At 38.6% G+C, this 15,519-nt stretch overlaps 2 protein-coding genes across 3 annotated transcripts; both read right to left on the reverse strand.

The window, feature by feature from the left end:
* Positions 1-32: 32 nt before the first annotated feature.
* Positions 33-9,797, reverse strand: LOC109983741 (mitochondrial inner membrane m-AAA protease component AFG3L1). 2 transcript variants are annotated; one of them, XM_065953057.1, is made up of 17 exons: positions 9,494-9,797; positions 7,717-7,801; positions 7,542-7,601; positions 7,322-7,437; positions 6,910-7,059; positions 6,746-6,820; positions 5,679-5,803; positions 5,295-5,568; positions 5,022-5,159; positions 4,766-4,919; positions 4,564-4,671; positions 3,670-3,795; positions 3,448-3,558; positions 2,922-3,037; positions 2,591-2,791; positions 2,249-2,443; positions 33-2,133 (listed from the first exon to the last, which is right to left on the reverse strand). In XM_065953057.1, the coding sequence occupies exons 1-17, from the start codon at positions 9,611-9,613 to the stop codon at positions 1,921-1,923; spliced, it is 2,367 nt and encodes a 788-aa protein (XP_065809129.1). In that variant the 5' UTR covers positions 9,614-9,797; the 3' UTR covers positions 33-1,920. The 2 variants fall into 2 exon arrangements, with proteins under 2 accessions (XP_065809129.1, XP_020489277.2); XM_020633621.3 differs by having other exon boundaries at positions 7,717-7,804; positions 9,494-9,794.
* A 1,990-nt stretch (positions 9,798-11,787) lies between these two features.
* def8 (differentially expressed in FDCP 8 homolog) lies at positions 11,788-15,437 on the reverse strand (the record flags this gene model as incomplete). The annotated part of the gene is given in 5 exon segments (XM_065953058.1): positions 11,788-13,363; positions 13,672-13,781; positions 13,982-14,122; positions 14,949-15,029; positions 15,324-15,437. Coding segments are annotated over 5 exon segments (540 nt in total), but the record flags the coding sequence as incomplete, so codon positions are not given.
* Between the last annotated feature and the right edge of the window lie 82 nt (positions 15,438-15,519).

The following is a 15,519-nucleotide window of genomic DNA, read 5'->3' on the forward strand; positions in this document are numbered from 1 at the left end:
GAAATATAAAAACTGCGACTGAAAACACAGGCCAGTGTGGTATAAAAACACTTTAATAATGTTCTGTACTGCAACAGCATCACTTTAGACGTGCCATTCTTTATCTTTAGATCAATGTAAAGTGAACATTCATTACTTCATGTAAAAAGAAAAATTCATCAAACAACACCAATAAAGAGTGAATTGTTAAGCACACACAACACACAATATCATAATAAAGAACCAGCCTGCTTTTTATTTCTTGTTTTTTTAATCTGGAGCTTTCAGCTGGGCAGGTCTATCAAGATGAAAACTTGATTCCAGTCAGACAGCAAGGAATTAATAGTTCAAGTACATTTTTATATTCCACCGGTTTACTCAGCATAGGAGATACAGTGTTGACCCTTAAGAGACCACTGACATCATGAAAGCCGAGTAAGAAACCTTCCTAGGAGTGGTTCTCATACACATGAGATGAGCATGCTATGTTAGCAGGTATTTAGCGTAGCTTTCTTGGCTCACAATCAGGGGACAAACTCAAATATAAGCCACAACTGGCTGAAAGAATGAGTTCCTGAATATCAGGATTTTTTATTTCATGTTTCTAAATTATAAGATTCAAGAAAACCCATAATAATCCTCCCTTTATTTGAAGCCCTTACTTATCAACATGAAATACAGTAAAGCACGGAAAGGCTCAGCCTGGAAGTTGTTTTATATCATAAACAGGTAAAAAAAGAAAGGCGGTTAAGAGAGACTGTGAGGTAGTGTGAGTGAGTGAAGCGTTAAAAATCTGTTTCATAGTAAACACGTCAGAACTGACTTGTGTTGCTGTGGGAAACAAGCCGAATAAACAACCTACAGTACATGTGATCCTGTTCTATCTGTAACATTGATCATATATCCAGGTTACAACTCACAAACACTGAGTTGTAACAGCTGCCTGTACTGATTTATATTTATAAGAAACCAAGTCGAGGAAGATTGGAGTTCACTGGAAAACTACGACGATATAAAGAATGTATTCATGTGTTTAGGGTGAGATACATCACCCATGAAATGTAAGAAAGTCTTCATAGTACAGAGTGAAGAACGCTTTCTGACTGTCTGTGTGATACGTACGGTCAAAGTACACAACATGGTTTCCATAATCTTGGAAAACTCCTTTATAATATTCACTCACTAACAGAATGAAGTGGTGGCAGATACTGGGAGCTGTTCATATAGTTATAGCTGTATGATCATCTCTAAAATAACCCTGAGAATAAAACTCATATCCTATGATAACTCTACTGATAATAGCTTATTTGGTGACGTGACCTTCTGTGTCACTTAGAGCTAAACCCGCTTCACATTTAATCAATCATTACTCAATATTTGCAAACTATTTTGATGATCGATTCATCATTTCAGTCATCAAGCAAAATGTCAGCAAAGATTTACAGATTTCTGTGTCTGACGATTTGCTGTGTTCTGATGATGATGATGGTAAATGAAGAAGATTTAGGCGTTGGTCGGACAAAGGAAGACATCTTAAGAGTTGTCACTTAAGAACTTGGGAAAATGTGATGCACATCACTTTAACTTTTGGATATTCACTGTGACTAAAAAACTAAAGAACCGTAAATATTAGGTAGATCAATCAATAATACAACAAACCTTAGTTTCAGCCCTGGTGTCATTAAGGTGTCAGGCGGCACTAGATTGTGGACATGAGGCGTCTCCAGTAAAATGTAATCCACAAACTGAACTCTGCACAGAAACCTTGGTTACTGCCACTTTAACCTTTTTAAGACCCATGCAACAAATTTCTATCCCTCCTCTTGTGGGAGGTTTTTGTTCAAAGCCCCGACAGGCAGCAGTCTGGACTAGATGGCTCTGCACCTTCTTTGAAATTCACTTGAATTCAGGCAGATATTTTCCTAGAGGCTCCATGTCCACCTACAGGTAAAGGGATGATTTCTTTTGCTGGTCCTCACTGTTATTCTTGTTCCAGTCCTTCAGCCCTACAGGTAGAGATGTGTCCTCCTCAAATTCCCCCAACACTTCAACAAACTCATCATATGACGTCTTCTCCTGAAAGGGACGGGTTCCTAGCAGCTCCACCATGTCGGCTCTGTCTAGAATCTCCTTTTCTAGAAGACGCTTTGCCACCTGCAACACATGACAGCAAATACTGAAAGCTACAATATTACACCTTGCTAGGAAGTAACGTCACTCCAGTCTTTCTGTCTTTTATTCTGCCTAGACAGAGACAATCTTTTCTCACCTTCTCCACCATCTCTCTCTTATCGGTGACGAGCTTCAGTGTCCGCTGGAAGGCAGTATCTATAAGCAAGCGGACCTCCTGGTCTATAAGCTGGGCTGTAGACTCACTGAAGGGTTTCTCTGTGACAATATCTCCCTGCTGAGGGAGGTTAAAGGACACCTGACCCACAGCCTCACTCATTCCAAACTCTACAACCTGAAACGTGAGGAGAAGTGGGATCTGGAGTGAAACAGTGCTCCACTTAAAACCATGTTGAGCATTAATCTGTGTCTAAAGTGGTTTTCAAGTCTGACGCTCATTAACATACAACATAACTACAAGTGGAAAAATAAATGTGATTACCTGAGCATAGGCAGACTGAGTGACTTTCCTGAGGTCATCCTGAGCCCCAGTAGTGATTCTGCGGAAAAAAACCTGCTCAGCCACACGACCTCCCAGCATCATGCACATTCTGTCAAACAGCTGCTCCCGATTAAACAGGTACTGTTCTTTCGGCAGATACTGGGCATAACCTAGACCTTTCCCTCTGGGAACAATGGACACCTGAGGAAGCACATTAATATCGGTCTTAATAGAAATATAATCATTTTCTGTGAGATCTTAAGGCAAAGGGATAAAATATTCTCCTGGGGAGTAACAACAGTCAAGCAGTCATAGAAAATGGTTTAACTACCTTAAGCAGAGGGTCTGCATGTTCAAGAAACCAGCCCACCACAGCGTGTCCTGCCTCATGGTACGCCACAGTGGTCTTCTCTGGAAGCTGCAGCACCTGAGACTTTTTCTCCAAACCTGAGAGTAACAAGGATTTCTTACCAAACCGCTCTATTTGTTTCTCCAAAACAAGCAACAAGTTATCAGTGTAGTTTCTCCCTTCAAGGAGCGCATGAGCCAAAGAGTTGATCTCTTAATAGTGCATGAACTCACAGTGTTTAGTACTGTAGAAACAACACCTCAAAGGGGCAGTCTCAGTTATATTCAAATATACTCTCAGGTACAACATTTGTATGAAGATCAAAAATCCAAGCATTTAGGAATCGATTCGACTGTAATCATTTATTCTATATAAATGGATAGTAATACAGTCAAGGGGGTCAGAAAAAACACTTAAAGACTTTCTGTTACTGAAGTGTGAAACCCTCACACAGCAGTTATTCTATGAACACACACCGTCATGATATTTAGTGTGATAGTGAACTCACCCCCGATAACTCTGTCCACAGCCTGTTCAAAGTGCTTAGTGCTGATATGTTGGTGGAGGTGACGTGCAGCAATTAGAGCAGCTTCATTACACACATTAGCAATATCAGCCCCTGAAAGGAACAAGGAGACACGATAATCAAGTTACTCTGAACAGACAAAGACGAAAAAACTGTACAGTTTCTGTAAATCAATCAAAAGAGTGAATGGCTTGTTGTTCTTACCAGTAAAACCTGGAGTTAGTGCAGCTAGCTTTCTGGCCAAAGCCTTGACTTCTATACTGGGGTCCAGCTTTAAAGGTCTTAAATGCACCTTGAAGATGGAGGCCCTGCCTTTAATATCTGGTGGACCTGTAGAAGAGAGAAATTTTCAAACGTCAGGGACAACATGATAACAAGAAAGAAAAATTATTTTAAAATAAAATATAAAACATGATAATGGTTCTGATCCCAGATGTTTTCCTTCAGATATCCAATATCTCTTTTTCTAAAAGACAGCGCTCTCCTTTTTACCCCAGTGTTATTTGTCAGAGAAAAAAAACTGCCCTGTCCTCTACTGTCCAGCACTGCTGAGAAAAAAATAACTAATTACATCTATGAAGCCAGAAAAGGATTAAATCACTTTAACAGCAAAGATAAAAGCATGCAGCCTGCAACACATGCTTATAATGACATGAGTGAACAGATGCCAAAAAAGAACAGAAGCCGGTCTAATCGGGTTGAAGTTATTTTGAATAGAAGCAAACAGATTACAAGAAAACAGACCCCTGGTCTAAAGTAGACACAAGCAGAGCTTACTCTGGGTCTGCATTTGTGTTTAATTGACATAAATTGCTTTTGTTTCACAGTTCCTGGAGTACAGTTGCATGTGATCATGCCACTGAGGTGCATCTACATGAAATTACAAAACACCATACAACAAGAGTGGAATTTCATGTTTCCTTCCAACTCTAAAAAAAAAACAAGAAGCAATTACAAACAAAGATCATATTTAAAAAAATGAGTTTCTTTTTGGTTATTTTGAAGGGAAACCAGTAAATTAGGAAACCGTTCAGATAAGAGCAGATCATTTAGGTCTAGAAAGCAGACTGTAACCAAGGCAGAATTCAGGAATGTTACCTATGTATATATGTCGATCAAATCGCCCTGGCCTCATCAAAGCTGGATCCAGTATATCGGCTCGATTGGTCCCCGCTAAAACAACCACATTAGTGCTACTGTTGAACCCTGGAATGAGAAAAGTAAAGAGCATGGTTAAAAAAAAACATAGGAGGAATAAACAAAAGGTTTGCGAGGTGAAGGAGATGAGATGACTGTTTACCATCCATTTCCACAAGCAGCTGGTTCAGGGTGTTTTCCTGCTCACTCTGGTTGCCAAAGTTCCCTCCACCTCTTTTTCTGCCCACTGCATCGATCTCATCAATGAAAAGGATGCAGGGGGCATTTTTGCGTGCTGTGGCAAACATATCTCTTATCTATCATAAGGAAGAATGACAACCACTTAGTAATCTTACTTTGTCCTCCTGTTTACAATCTAACAATCCAAACAACATTTCTGAATCGAGCCCAGTACTGACCCTCGCTGGGCCCACTCCCACAAACATTTCCTGGAATTCTGAGCCGTTGACAGTGATGAAGGGGACGTCGGCTTCTCCTGCAGTGGCCTTAGCCAGCAAGGTTTTGCCAGTACCAGGAGGGCCCGATAACACTGCACCCTGAAAACAATGAAGTTAATAGGTGATGAATATCAGGGTCAATACCTGCAATTCTTTGAAGGGGAAAGTTCCTCATATTAAAAATGTAACTGTCACCCTAACTCTGGATCCTTTGTGACAGACAGAATGCCTCACCTTTGGGATCTTGGCTCCAAGGTCCTGGTACTTTTGAGGGTTCTTCAAGTAGTTTACAAACTCCAAAACCTCCAGTTTGGCCTCCTCACAGCCTGCAACGTCCTTAAATCGAATACTGATGTTGTCCTTTATGACCTTGGCTTTGGATTCGCTCATGCTAAAGGGGTTTCCTCGCCCCATACCTCCACGGCCTCCTGCCATTGGTCCCTGCCGCAAGGCAAAAAGTAAAAAGCCCACCAGCAGTAATGTTGGGAGAACAGAGAAAAGCAGATTCCTGTCAGGGAAAGAGAAGACACTCTATAAGAACATTGTCAGCCTATTTACATGTGCATTAGAGTCACTTCCATATGATTGTCTTAGTTTCTAATCAGACGAGATCCTCACCCATCACTTTCACTGCTAAAGAACACAGGTACTTTCTGTGTGGGCTCCACGCCCATCTCTTTCTGGGCCATCTCCAGGTTATGCTCAAATGACTCAACACTGCCAATGTTGAACCACAAATAGCTCTGAAACATACAGATGACAGGAAACATATGACTGTACATGCAGGATACCGTTTTTAAACTCTCGAGCTGAAACAAAAAATGAAGAATATTTAACATTTGAAAGAGAAATGTGCCTCTTTCAGTGCACTCCTGGCTGCTTGCTGCTCCAGTTTTACTTGGTGTGGTAGGACCAGAGGCTTATGTAAGATAATGTTAGAAAACTCTTGAGCTATTGAAAGTAAAAGCTTAAAATCCAATTAAGGCATAGTGTTTGGATGGATCTGCTCAGGTATCAGTTATGATTGAGAAGTTCAAAAGTAACACAGTAAAAGAGTGTTAATAACTTTTTGCTTGAGAAAAAGGTTGTATATTATTATTACTTTTATGATGATGATTAATGGAGCTGATCATTCTCAAACTGTGAACAGCCTGTCAAGCACAGAGTGTTGTCTGACCCATCTCACCGTCTCTCCACTCTGAGTATGAACTCTAACAAACCAGCTGACGATATAGAGTCCCTTCATGCAAACTGAACCTAAATTTGACTTTAACTTTAAAATCGTAAATATTGTTTCTTAAGGCTGTATGGGTTGAGCAATAGTGCCATGATGTTCTTCTCTTTTCATTGATTGTGTTTTATGCTGATCTTGTTCAACATAGACAGATAATGTGCAATATGCTGTATGTTGATTGTGTTTGTCATTGTTATGTGCTTCTTTGTTTAAATGTGGATTGTTGTTTGCTCTTGTTGTTTCTTATGTATTAATACTCATGTGGAGGAAGCTTAGTGTGTGCAGCCTTTGAAGTCCAAGGCAAAGTTCTCCAAGGGAACAACATATGTACGGTATGGCAAACTGGAGGCCATGAGCACAGTTACACTTAACCAATATACGAACACAAGTTAAGAACTAATATACAAAATGACAAATATACAATTAAAAAAAAAAAGAAAATGTAACTTACCACTTCTGATGAGTTAATCCCACGGGCAGGAATCACTTTGACATATTGTTTATTGACAACTTCCAGGTGATCAACCTGTGGAGAGAGCACAATTACACATTTGTTCACACAAATGAGCAGATTAAAACAAAAAAAATAAATCTAAAACCTTCTCTGCCTCTTACCAAGCCTCTGTTCAAGTAGTACTGCACAAAGTCCTTCCAGGAGATCTGGACCCCCGTCTCTCGGAAGTAGAAGTATAAAAAAGCTGAGGTCATGCCTGCTGCGGCGATTGCAAAGTTGCGAACTGCTTTTGCATCAAAGGGAAAATCCTCCTATTTGATAAAAAACTGTGTAAGACAGAAGTCCACAAACCACTTTGTTTGATCACTATTGTAGACTTTATATATATAATATTAAATTCTACAACTACAGAATCATCATCTACACATACACAGTTTTATAAGAATATCATATCATTCATTTAAAGACCTGAGATTCCAACTTTGTTGTTTCATTTCTAACAAGTTATTAGAGTTTGTGGATTCTATATGTGTATTAACTTGTGTAAAAAAATAATGTTGTTATGATTCACACCTGAAAACGTGTCCATGAATACCATTCATCTTTCTTTTCTCCTCTTCTTCTTTCGTCCCCATCATCACTTGGGTCCTGCCTTTCACTTACAAGAGATTCTTGCTCTTTGGTGTTTTCTTTAAGGAGCAACAGGAGATGTTATTATACACTACAACAAACAACTGATAACTTAGGAAATACAAATGCTGCTTGCTATGACAAAGGGTCAAACCTTCCTCACCTTTAGCTGATTTGTTGACTTCAGACCTTTCTTCACTCTTTGGGAAAAACTTTTCAAAACCTAAACGAGCATTGAAACAGAAAAACACAAAACAAAAAAAATGAAGTTCTGAAGCATGACCTTAAAAGATGGTGGTTATTGTGTACACACCTAACAGCATTAGGAGGTTCATTACCTCTTGGTGGTTTGTTCGAGCTCAGGAGCCGAGCGAGTTGAAAACTCTGTTGATATAAACCAAATCTCTTTTGGACCAGTGACGACTTCTGAAATAAAATGAAGGAATGATAAAATTATAAGCAATGAATACTATGGAAAATACATAAATACAACATATGAAATAACATCACATGCTGGAAGTGATAGATGTTGTTACAATGTGTCAAATGTTAGACGGGCAGTAGAAAATGAAAGATGATAATCCACAGTGGCTTTGTATCAAACAGCTCTTATGAATCCCACATTAGCACTTTCATGCTTATCAAAGAAATCTGCCCTGATACCTGATTTATAACAAACAACTAAAAGACAACATTATGTACTGGCTCACTGTCAACCCATCATGACCTTTCTTTACTGTCTCAGTTAATCCAATATCATAAAGTCATTACCAGACCGATAAAACACTTCAACTTTAGGCTTACACTAAACCGCTTCAATAAAAGTCACATGAGGTTTACTTACAATCTGTCATCTACATATTAAAAAGGCATGACATGTTCTTAAAGACTACAGAGAACCTCTTTCCACCACACAAGGGGCAAATGTTTGATTGGGATTTTTTATTTGAACACAAACACGCAATTTGTAGAGGTCCAAACGATCATTTATACTCAACAACAATAAAAACCAGACGATTAAAACTAAAATATTTGAATTATTATTAAAATGTATTAACTGTGAATTAAAACATTTTTAAAAAACTACATTAAACTTGAGTAAACAGAAACTCATACATTTACTCCAGTTCAGATCCTATTCTATTTCTGCACCCAAACAGACCAGTAACCTTTAATAATCATATTACATGTTAAAAACATTGTGTTGGCTGGACTCAATTTACTGTGCAGTCAATCAAAGAGAAAACTATCATGTGAGGTTTACAGAATAGACTCGTTAGTGTACACTGCACAGGAGATTTTGACGATATAGAAACAGGGGCCGGCCATATCTCTGTCATAGACATACATATGTCCTCTAATTCACTTTCAGGAGACCACGTGTCATCCTGAAAATGGGACAATACAATCTGTCAATAACATCTTCAGTCAAGTAACACTGATCGATGTTAAAGTGCGGCTCTGTGTTTCCCTTTTGTGTCAGACAACATATCTAACTCTAAACTAGAGTTCTGTTTCAAAGTGAAGCAGAAGATACAAAGATGCTACGATCGAGTTGTGCCCGTACAACATCCTTTTGAAGGAAATCAGGTTATAGAATCCAATCAATAGAAAAAACACTTAATCTTTGTAGTCTGTGATATACACAAATGGTTCAACTCTTCTTTTTCTATTCAATGACTGATTCAAATGTCTGCAGACATTACACATTAAGTAAGAAAACATAAGAAAGGGCATGGGGTGCCATACACGCCCCCTTCCCAAGCCAGCTATCAAGACACGCCTCCTTCAAATTAAACATTATGAAATTGTGGAAAATGACTTATAAAGTACACAGTATCAAACAGACATCTCATTAAAGTATGTATACAGAAAAGGAAATGTTACACAAAATCGTGGGTTTGTTGATAAGGTTTCTGCAGCATGCACAGAGGAACATTGTGTCCTTACACGACAGACCTAAAATCCAGTCGAATATCACTCCTGCTAATGCAGACTACTGTTTAACAACTCCATTACACGTAGCTTTTGTAACAGAAAAAAATGCATCCCCCCCCCGAGAAGCTGCCAAGTGGTTTGCAGAACAAACCAGAACAAAACAAAGTGTAACCTTACCGGGGCGAGAACTCCAGTGTTACGAAAAGTGGCCGAGAATGTAGATAGGTCTCTGCTCCACGACCGAAGCGTCCGGACCCGGTTCCTTAAAGGTCCGACACTTAAAGATATTAGACCCATCACTTCTGCTACCTTCCCTCTGCTTCACTGGACGACTTGCAGAAGGAGCAAAATAAATACACCCAGTGCCAACAGTATTAGCCTGTAATCTCGCGAGATCTCTGTTACAAAAGAGCAACGAGGAATTTTAGATTTTAGAAGTTGTTTTCTCTCACAGTTCTGGGCTTGTGTGCCATACTAAGTCACAAAAGCCTGTTAAATGAGATGTTAGCGCGTTGACAGAGCCGGGGGGGTTATTTTCTGATACAAAAGGGATGATGTAACCTGGTTTTGTTTTTGTTTGCTCTTCGAGGACCAACAGTGGGATCACTACAGTGGGATCACTGGGTTCAGTGTGTGCAGCTGTCTTTTAGTGACCAGGGTTTCTTTTTTAATGAACATTTTTTAAGTGCGTGTTACTTAAAAGCTTTGTGTTATTCTGTTTTTCATGGTGGATGGATTTGAAATTGTCTCCAATGACAGGACGTCCTGCACAGTGTTTGCATAATAATTGGCGGAAGTCCAAGTCCACGACCAATCCTCACGTAGACATGAATTCGCTGCATACTGCAAGACCCCCAGGCCACTTCAGAAGTTAGCAAAGTGGGATATTTTTCATCCTTTACCCAATTATGGGTCAAACATTTAGTAAAGAAAATAAACTTTAATGTGTGTTAGTAAGTGTTTTGTCCCAAAAATAACACCCTTTTACATATTTTATAGCCTAGGCTACTTGGACCAAGTTTGTTTTATATTAAAAAATCAACACTACCAGCATTATTTAAAATCTTTATTCACAAGTAGACATGTTTAAGAAGTGGAGCAAATAGTAGTTATTTCAATAAGTAAAACAGACTTTCCTTCCAGGTTTATAATGTCATTTTCATTACCCATGAAAAAAAAGAAAGAAAGAAGTGCAGCAAACAAACGAAAAAAGGATTTTATTAAACACAATTGCAAAAACTTACTCTTACAGAGGCTGTGTAAAAAAATGCAACAAGTCAAAAACTACTGCAGTGGGGGAATTAACATGGAAATGATACAATAAAAATACACACAAGGGAAACATGCAAGAGCAGGAAGGAAAGAGACAAAATATAACAGGAAAGGAAATCTAAACACTGAAATAAACAAATTACAGAACTGATCAAGAACAAATCATGACAGTGATCTCACTGTTCACAGCATTGCAAATTATTTAATATGTTTTGCTTGTTGTGTAGATATCCTGTCCTTTGTTTTTGACAGTCAAAAAACAAATCTTATTTATAGGAACATGGACATATTACCAAACTGTCCTGTGGGAGAGGGTTGCAGGGGTCCAAGAGGTCAAGTCAGAGAATTGAGGAAGATCCTGAAGAAGAGCCGTGTTCACAGCGACAATAAACATTTCTCTTGCACAGTCATGGTTCAGTCAAAACAAGGGATGTTATATTTAGTGACTACCTGCTAGTAACAAGACAATCAGATATGTCTAATTAGTATTCTTGCGCTGATTCAAAAAAGCAGACTTTTACACATGTAACCCTAGCGGTCCATAATGTCCTAATTTGTCAATCTGTCTTGATGTGGCTGAAGGCTCTGGCCTTCAGCCACATCAAGACAGTCAATCACATTACACCACTCCTCAGATCTCTACGCTGTCGTCCTGTGAATCAACAGATACATTTTAAAATGATTATCCTTGTATATAAAACACTAAATGGTCCTGGTCCAAAAACGCCTTTCAGACATGCTCTCCCGTTATGAGGCATCCAGACCCCTCAGGTCCTCTGGGACAGGTTCATTGTTCATTATTCCCAGAAACAAGTAACCAGGCTGCACACTTACAGTCTAGTAAACTGTGGAATACGCTAACAGGAATCCCAAGGCTTTCTACATCTGTTGCTTTTAACTTTTTTTTCAAATGTTGCCGTCCCATCCGTTCAATAACCTCTGATCTACTCGTACTTAATTCTTTTGATTGCTTTTTATTGACTTTGTAAGTGATCTTATGTTATTATATAAATAGCATTTGTATGACTTCTTTTTACTGTTACTATTTATACTTTTTCAGAATGTCTTAATTTTGATTAACTTCACGTCTCCTTTAATGCTCTTAATATCATGGGTTTTTTTAAAACTCTGTAAAGCACTTTGTATTGCTGTATGTATGAATGTTGTTCTATAAAAGAACTTGAACACAACACTGCAGCTTTAATGCATTTCATATATTTATTCATGCATTAATCCATGATTTCTAACAGGGCATGGCTCTTACAGAAGCCATATCTGTCCATTAGTTTGAATGAAAAAAAAAATACAATGCATCATGCTGAAAGGTAACACAGCCAAAACTGATTATTTTAAAACAAATACTTAATTCAACTTTTAAATGGTCAAAGGTGTCACATAGCATCTTTGTTATCTCTGAACATGATCAACATCATGTGCAAGAGGAACTTTAAGACTAAAGCCATTAACATGATGGTTAGTGTACTGAGAGGCTTGTTTAACAGCTGCAAGTAACCTGACAAACAGAGGCACACAACATTCACATCGATTTGTTACACAGTGCACTAAACTGAACCTGACTAAAGACAGATCAGACTGACTACAAGGAGTTCACAGTATTCAACACAAGGAAAGCACATTTTCTTTTTGTTAACTGGTTCTACACTCTAGAGAATGCACTGATGATGCATGCTTTGTCTGTTGCAGATATATGTTCCGGGTATGTATATTTCACATTATGGTTTTCATTTGCACATTTTTTGTCAAATAACTGCAAGCCGTAAAAGTTTTTTTTTTTTTAGTATCCATGTTGGCTTTTCATAAATCTCCTGCCTTCACTACAAGATAACTTAATAGAGGAATTTAAATATGGCTCCACAACCTGAAAATATATTTTTTAACTTTTACAATTATAGCCGAACAACAGAATACGACTGAAAAGAAAAAGGCAGGTAACACAAATGAAGGGAGAACAGATGCTGCTTCAGGGAACTGTGATTTAACGGGGATGGAACTGATAATGGAATGTTTAAAGAGCAGAAAAAAATAAAGTGAAGTTATGATCATATCATCTATCAGTTTGAATCAGTGTCTTACTGTTAACTAGTTACACACTCTGCATCAAACTAACTAACACTGAACAATAGATTGATGCTTGTAAATTGCAGGGAAGTGCAAGGTTGCTCACTCAGGATTTTCTTAAAGAAAAATATACATTTGGTAGCTGAAATGCAGATTTCTGGTAAATATAGTTATAGTTTTTAAAACTTAAAAGCACTGACTATATATATATATAACCTTATGGTTAACTATTCAGCTAAGTTGGCAGTATAGGTAATCACAGCCGAGATTTGTAACGTGCATAATCACCTACTGATATTGTGGCTTGTCTTAACAGGTCATTTATGTTTTACAATTATATCAGCAGACACTCACACAAACACACATACACAGTGTTCAGTTCATCCAATTTCAGTATGATGTAAAAAGTTTGATAAAAAATACATTTATATTAATTTTCAAGTGGGCTTTTGGGTACCCTGCTTCATTATGGTTAACCCAGTAACATTAAGACGCCACAGTCTAAACCAATGCACAAAACAAACCAAGACGGGAAGCTAGTCCTCAATCAGAGCAGAGAACAACACCAGGCAAAGTGCAACATCCTGCCGTCGTCTTCAGACTTAAGCATCTTTCACATCTGACTCGTCGTCCTGCTTGCGATCGGTCATCCGAGCACATCGAGGGCATGTTGTGGAGTTGTCATAGTAACAATCTCTGAAGAGACACATAACAATCACAAAGATACATTTCATTTTTAGTGTTAGGACAGTTTGACTGTATTGCTGCAATCAGTGTGTTGAGTCGAACAAACTCATTCATGTCTGGTTTATTTCACTATATGCAGATTATACCGCTGTGTCTTTGGGATAATATGCAGCTTCACCGAGGCAGGGAATAAATACTTATTCAGGGCCGAGGCTTGTGTTCTTGGACCAGTTACATTACATTTACCATAACATTACAGTTCCTGTAAATGTACAGTCTGTATGATTCAGTCTGACATGTTGGTGGTGATGACTGACCTGTGGAAGACGGCAGAGCAGTCATAGCAGACCGAGGTGTGACTGTCAAAAGGAAACAGGATGTCTCCCTCTTTACACAGCTCACATACAAATCCTTTGGCCTGACAACGCTACAGACAAAAAATAACAGAAAGTCAGGTTTTCAGAAAGGCATATATGTTTTCCACTCTAGACAATAATCCAGCTGTCAAAAGTGTCTATTACTTTATAGTAAAAATCATAACATGAAGTTACATGTGATACATACAAAAGAAATACACTTCCTTAAATAAAAGTTTGTATTTTCTTTGTGCTTTGACTTTGAACTCACATCACAGTCAAGTTTGATGTGCTTTGCAAATGTGGTGTGTATCTCTGTGAGGGAGCAGCTGAGTCTGCCACTGGAAATGTCGATCAAATCCTGCAATGAGTACATGTCATCGTTCTCTACAAAGTGCTGCCGATCTTGAAGCTGTGAAACACAAAGAAAACTATTGATGATGATGATGATGATGAAATAATGCATAATGAAACATATCAAACCTGCACACCGCTGGACAAAATATAGACTAGAATAGTTTTTTTTAAATCTTTTTGTGAAAATATAGAACAAAAAATACTTTTTTTGAACAGAACATGTAACAACAGCGACCAAGTCGAGTATTGTGCAGATGTACAAACTTCTTGAGCTCCTGAAGCTTTTTGCTTGATCACGCCCCCTCATTGCAGGACATTTTTCCACCAGAGTCTGACGCTATAATGACTCTTTCTACCTTTATATCGATGCTAAGTGTAACTTGACATATTCACAGTGTGACATGAACGAGAGTAGAAGAACTGCCGAGCAGAAAACATAATGCAGCAGCTTCATTACATGCATAAAGATCACATCAGTCAACATGCCGTCCCTGTGATATGGACTTCATCACCTCCTCCCGCTCACAATTCATATTCCTGAATATTACCTGCTGTGTTCTCACAAAGGCTCACCCTGACTCTATGGCAGGGAAAGAAACATTCCAGACAGCTGTTTGTGTTCACACATTCAGCTCACCCCAAAATCTTTGGGAAAATTGCAGGAGTTGTGTACATGTGTGAAAAGTGCTAAAGTCTCAATCTTACATCAGGAACCTTTTTTCAATGCAGCCCAAATACTCAACTTTCACCAGATGATGGTGCTGTTGTAACATATTACTCAGTGGTGTCTAATAGTCATATCATGTCTGTGTGACACTTAAACTTGATCATGCAGAGAATATGTGCTGACTGCTGAGTACATAATGTGGAGAGTTTCTGACCTGTAGTAATAGCCGAGCCTCCATGGCCTCCTTACAAGTAATGAAATAAGGTTTCATCAGCAGAATGTCTTGTCGAAGTTTCTGTGACAAAGACACACAAAGTAACACACACACATCAATGTTGAACTAAGTTGCACTTCATGCCAATAGTTCTTGTAGGTTTCACATTTCTCATCACTGCATGTGCTAGCAGAAATCCATAAATGGGTTCCAAAAACTGTGACATCAATATAAGTTACATTATTTTATTTTTGAGAGAGAGAATTTAGTGCGTCTTGGAAGCGTTAGCCTTCTTATGTTCACTATGAATATCTGTAATTCCTTCTCCACAATAAGGTCTCTAGTGCCTCTAAAAAAGTTAAAATATGTGTGTACCCGGATCTCGACCAGTTCCTCCACAAAGTTGAACAGCAGTGGGTTGATTTCTTTCAGCCTCAGCACAGGTCGTGACATCATCAGGGCCAGGTAACGCATCGAGGACCGACAAACCTGGGAAAGAGACGTGCGGTCAGAATACAGAGGACATGTTTGGAGCAAACCAAAATGAACAGCCTCATCATAAAGTCAAACC

This window comes from Labrus bergylta, chromosome 3, assembly GCF_963930695.1.
Source record: "Labrus bergylta chromosome 3, fLabBer1.1, whole genome shotgun sequence".
NCBI classification, from domain to species: Eukaryota; Metazoa; Chordata; class Actinopteri; order Labriformes; family Labridae; genus Labrus; species Labrus bergylta.

Excerpts from the sequence above, each read along its gene's own strand:
- LOC109983741 (XM_020633621.3), bottom strand. The coding sequence starts at position 9,613 with ATGGGTCTAATATCTTTAAGTGTCGGACCTTTAAGGAACCGGGTCCGG. Across the intron at positions 4,672-4,765 it reads GCTGCTTGTGGAAATGGATG|GGTTCAACAGTAGCACTAAT; the intron begins GTAAACAGTCAT and ends TTCTCATTCCAG. Across the intron at positions 2,792-2,921 it reads ATGCAGACCCTCTGCTTAAG|GTGTCCATTGTTCCCAGAGG; the intron begins GTAGTTAAACCA and ends GTGCTTCCTCAG.